The 1838-nt window shown below is 33.3% G+C and overlaps 1 protein-coding gene across 1 annotated transcript; it reads left to right on the top strand.

Annotated features, from left to right (window-relative positions):
• Nucleotides 1-271: 271 nt before the first annotated feature.
• Nucleotides 272-778, top strand: LOC110902797. Its single transcript, XM_022149192.2, has 2 exons — nucleotides 272-376; nucleotides 471-778. Exons 1-2 carry the CDS (start codon nucleotides 280-282, stop codon nucleotides 707-709), a joined length of 336 nt encoding a protein of 111 aa, XP_022004884.1. The 5' UTR covers nucleotides 272-279; the 3' UTR covers nucleotides 710-778.
• The last annotated feature ends 1060 nt before the right edge of the window (nucleotides 779-1838 follow it).

The following is a 1838-nucleotide window of genomic DNA, read 5'->3' as shown; positions in this document are numbered from 1 at the left end:
ATGACTTAGTATTATTAGTTTATTTTTTTTTTTGGTTTATGGGTTAGTTTTTATTTTTGTTTGTGTTTTAGGATCAAGCTAGATTCCTAGGCCAAAAAATATGCATAAGGCTAATTATCTAGAATAGACTAGTTATTAATTATATGATAGATGAATGGTTACCCAAAACAAATTAAAGTTGAAAAGCAAAGAGTAAATATTTGCTTATGTCCCAAGGTATAGTATATATTCTATATTATATTATAGAAAAGCCTCAAAAAGAACATGAATATGAAGAAAATGAAGATGACTATGATGTGGTTATTAATATTGTCGTCCTTATTATGTCTTCATCTTCATGCATCTTCAAGTCCAAAGAAAATCATCCATTCTATTGGTACGTTATTCTTTCTTTTTTATGGTAACAAAACATTTGATCAATATGATATTTGTCATGTATATGTGTATCAATTTAACTATTATTTTTGTAGACACAAGGGAAGAAGTTGTGGTGCATAAAAGTGGAGTAAATCCTGTTGTTAGACATGGCGGTGGTGGTCATGGTGGGGGTGTGGGCGGACACCCAGGAGTTCTGATCCCTATATATGCGTATGCAGGCGGTCACAAAAACCAGCATGGTCGGAACAATAGCGAGAATAACTCCACTGGTCTTCCCAAATTGATTTCTACTACATTGGCTTTGGTCCTTTTATTAACATGTTGCTTCTAAAGCTTGTTGTGTGATTGTAGTACATATTAAGTAGTTTTCTATAATAATATACATCATATTTACTTTGTTAATCCTATTTTTTTTAATATTGATTCCTTTTGATTCTTAGTATGGCCATTTTATTTTTTGAACTTTTTAACCATCAATTTGATATATTGATTAGGTTTTTCATTTTTTTATTAAGGGTGTTTTGTGTGAAAAAAGGGATTTTGGGGATCACATATGATGAAAATTTGTCTTATCCGATTATTGTTTTCAGACATACGAAATGCTTTAATTTGAGAGTGAATTCATCATGATTCAGAAAAAAATTAACGGTTGTTGGATATACGAGACGTATACAAGGTGCTTCCGCCATTGTATCAAACGCGCAATTAAAGTTTGACGAATTCTAAACCCTAATATTAGAAGAGGTGTATGTGTTTGGGACGACCTAGTAAGAGAGAATGTTATTTAAGAATTTTGGGTATTTGTAAAAAAAAAGTTTAGATTCCACAAGAGAACTTTTGTTTCTTAACATTTAAGACGAAATGAAATTGAAAAAAAAAATAAGATAAGAAAAGAAGAAAATCAACTATGTGTTGCCTATGTTCTGACCTGAGATGCACAAAAACCCAAACCCAGACCTGAACTCGAAAAAAAAGCCCGAACCCGACCAAGGCAGGGTCCAGGTATAGTATTTCAGCTAAGTACCGAAACCCAGGTTTTTCTACCCAATCTATACCCGGGTTTTTTGTATACCCTGGTTTAATAATACTCGCACTTGGGTTTTAGGAATCGTACCCGGTTTTTAGGAATACCCGCACCGGTTTTACGAATACCTGATACTGGGTTTTAGAAATGTATGCACTTTGATTATTCTAGTTTCTAGTAACTTGTAATCTTGTTACATTAAAGTTTTATATTATTAATATTCATGTTTACAAACCCAAAAATGAAGTTAGAAACAAAAAAAAAAACACTACAAAGTCCATGTTTATACCCATCCGGGTTTTTTTTTAATACCCGTCCGGGTTTTTTCATACCCGAACCCGAAAATAGGGTATTTTAATACCCGGTATAGAAACCCCGAACCCTACCCAAACACGGGTACAAAGGGTATGGATTTCCTGGCCAATACCCGGACCTG

The sequence above is a fragment of the Helianthus annuus genome, chromosome 13, assembly GCF_002127325.2.
Source record: "Helianthus annuus cultivar XRQ/B chromosome 13, HanXRQr2.0-SUNRISE, whole genome shotgun sequence".
NCBI lineage: Eukaryota > Viridiplantae > Streptophyta > Magnoliopsida > Asterales > Asteraceae > Helianthus > Helianthus annuus.
This window is presented reverse-complemented; position numbering and strand designations above follow the sequence as displayed.

Bases quoted from the DNA above. Each gene is read 5' to 3' on its own strand.
- LOC110902797 (XM_022149192.2), top strand. From the start codon at position 280: ATGAAGATGACTATGATGTGGTTATTAATATTGTCGTCCTTATTATGT. The intron at 377-470 runs GTACGTTATTCT...TTATTTTTGTAG, and splicing joins GAAAATCATCCATTCTATTG to ACACAAGGGAAGAAGTTGTG.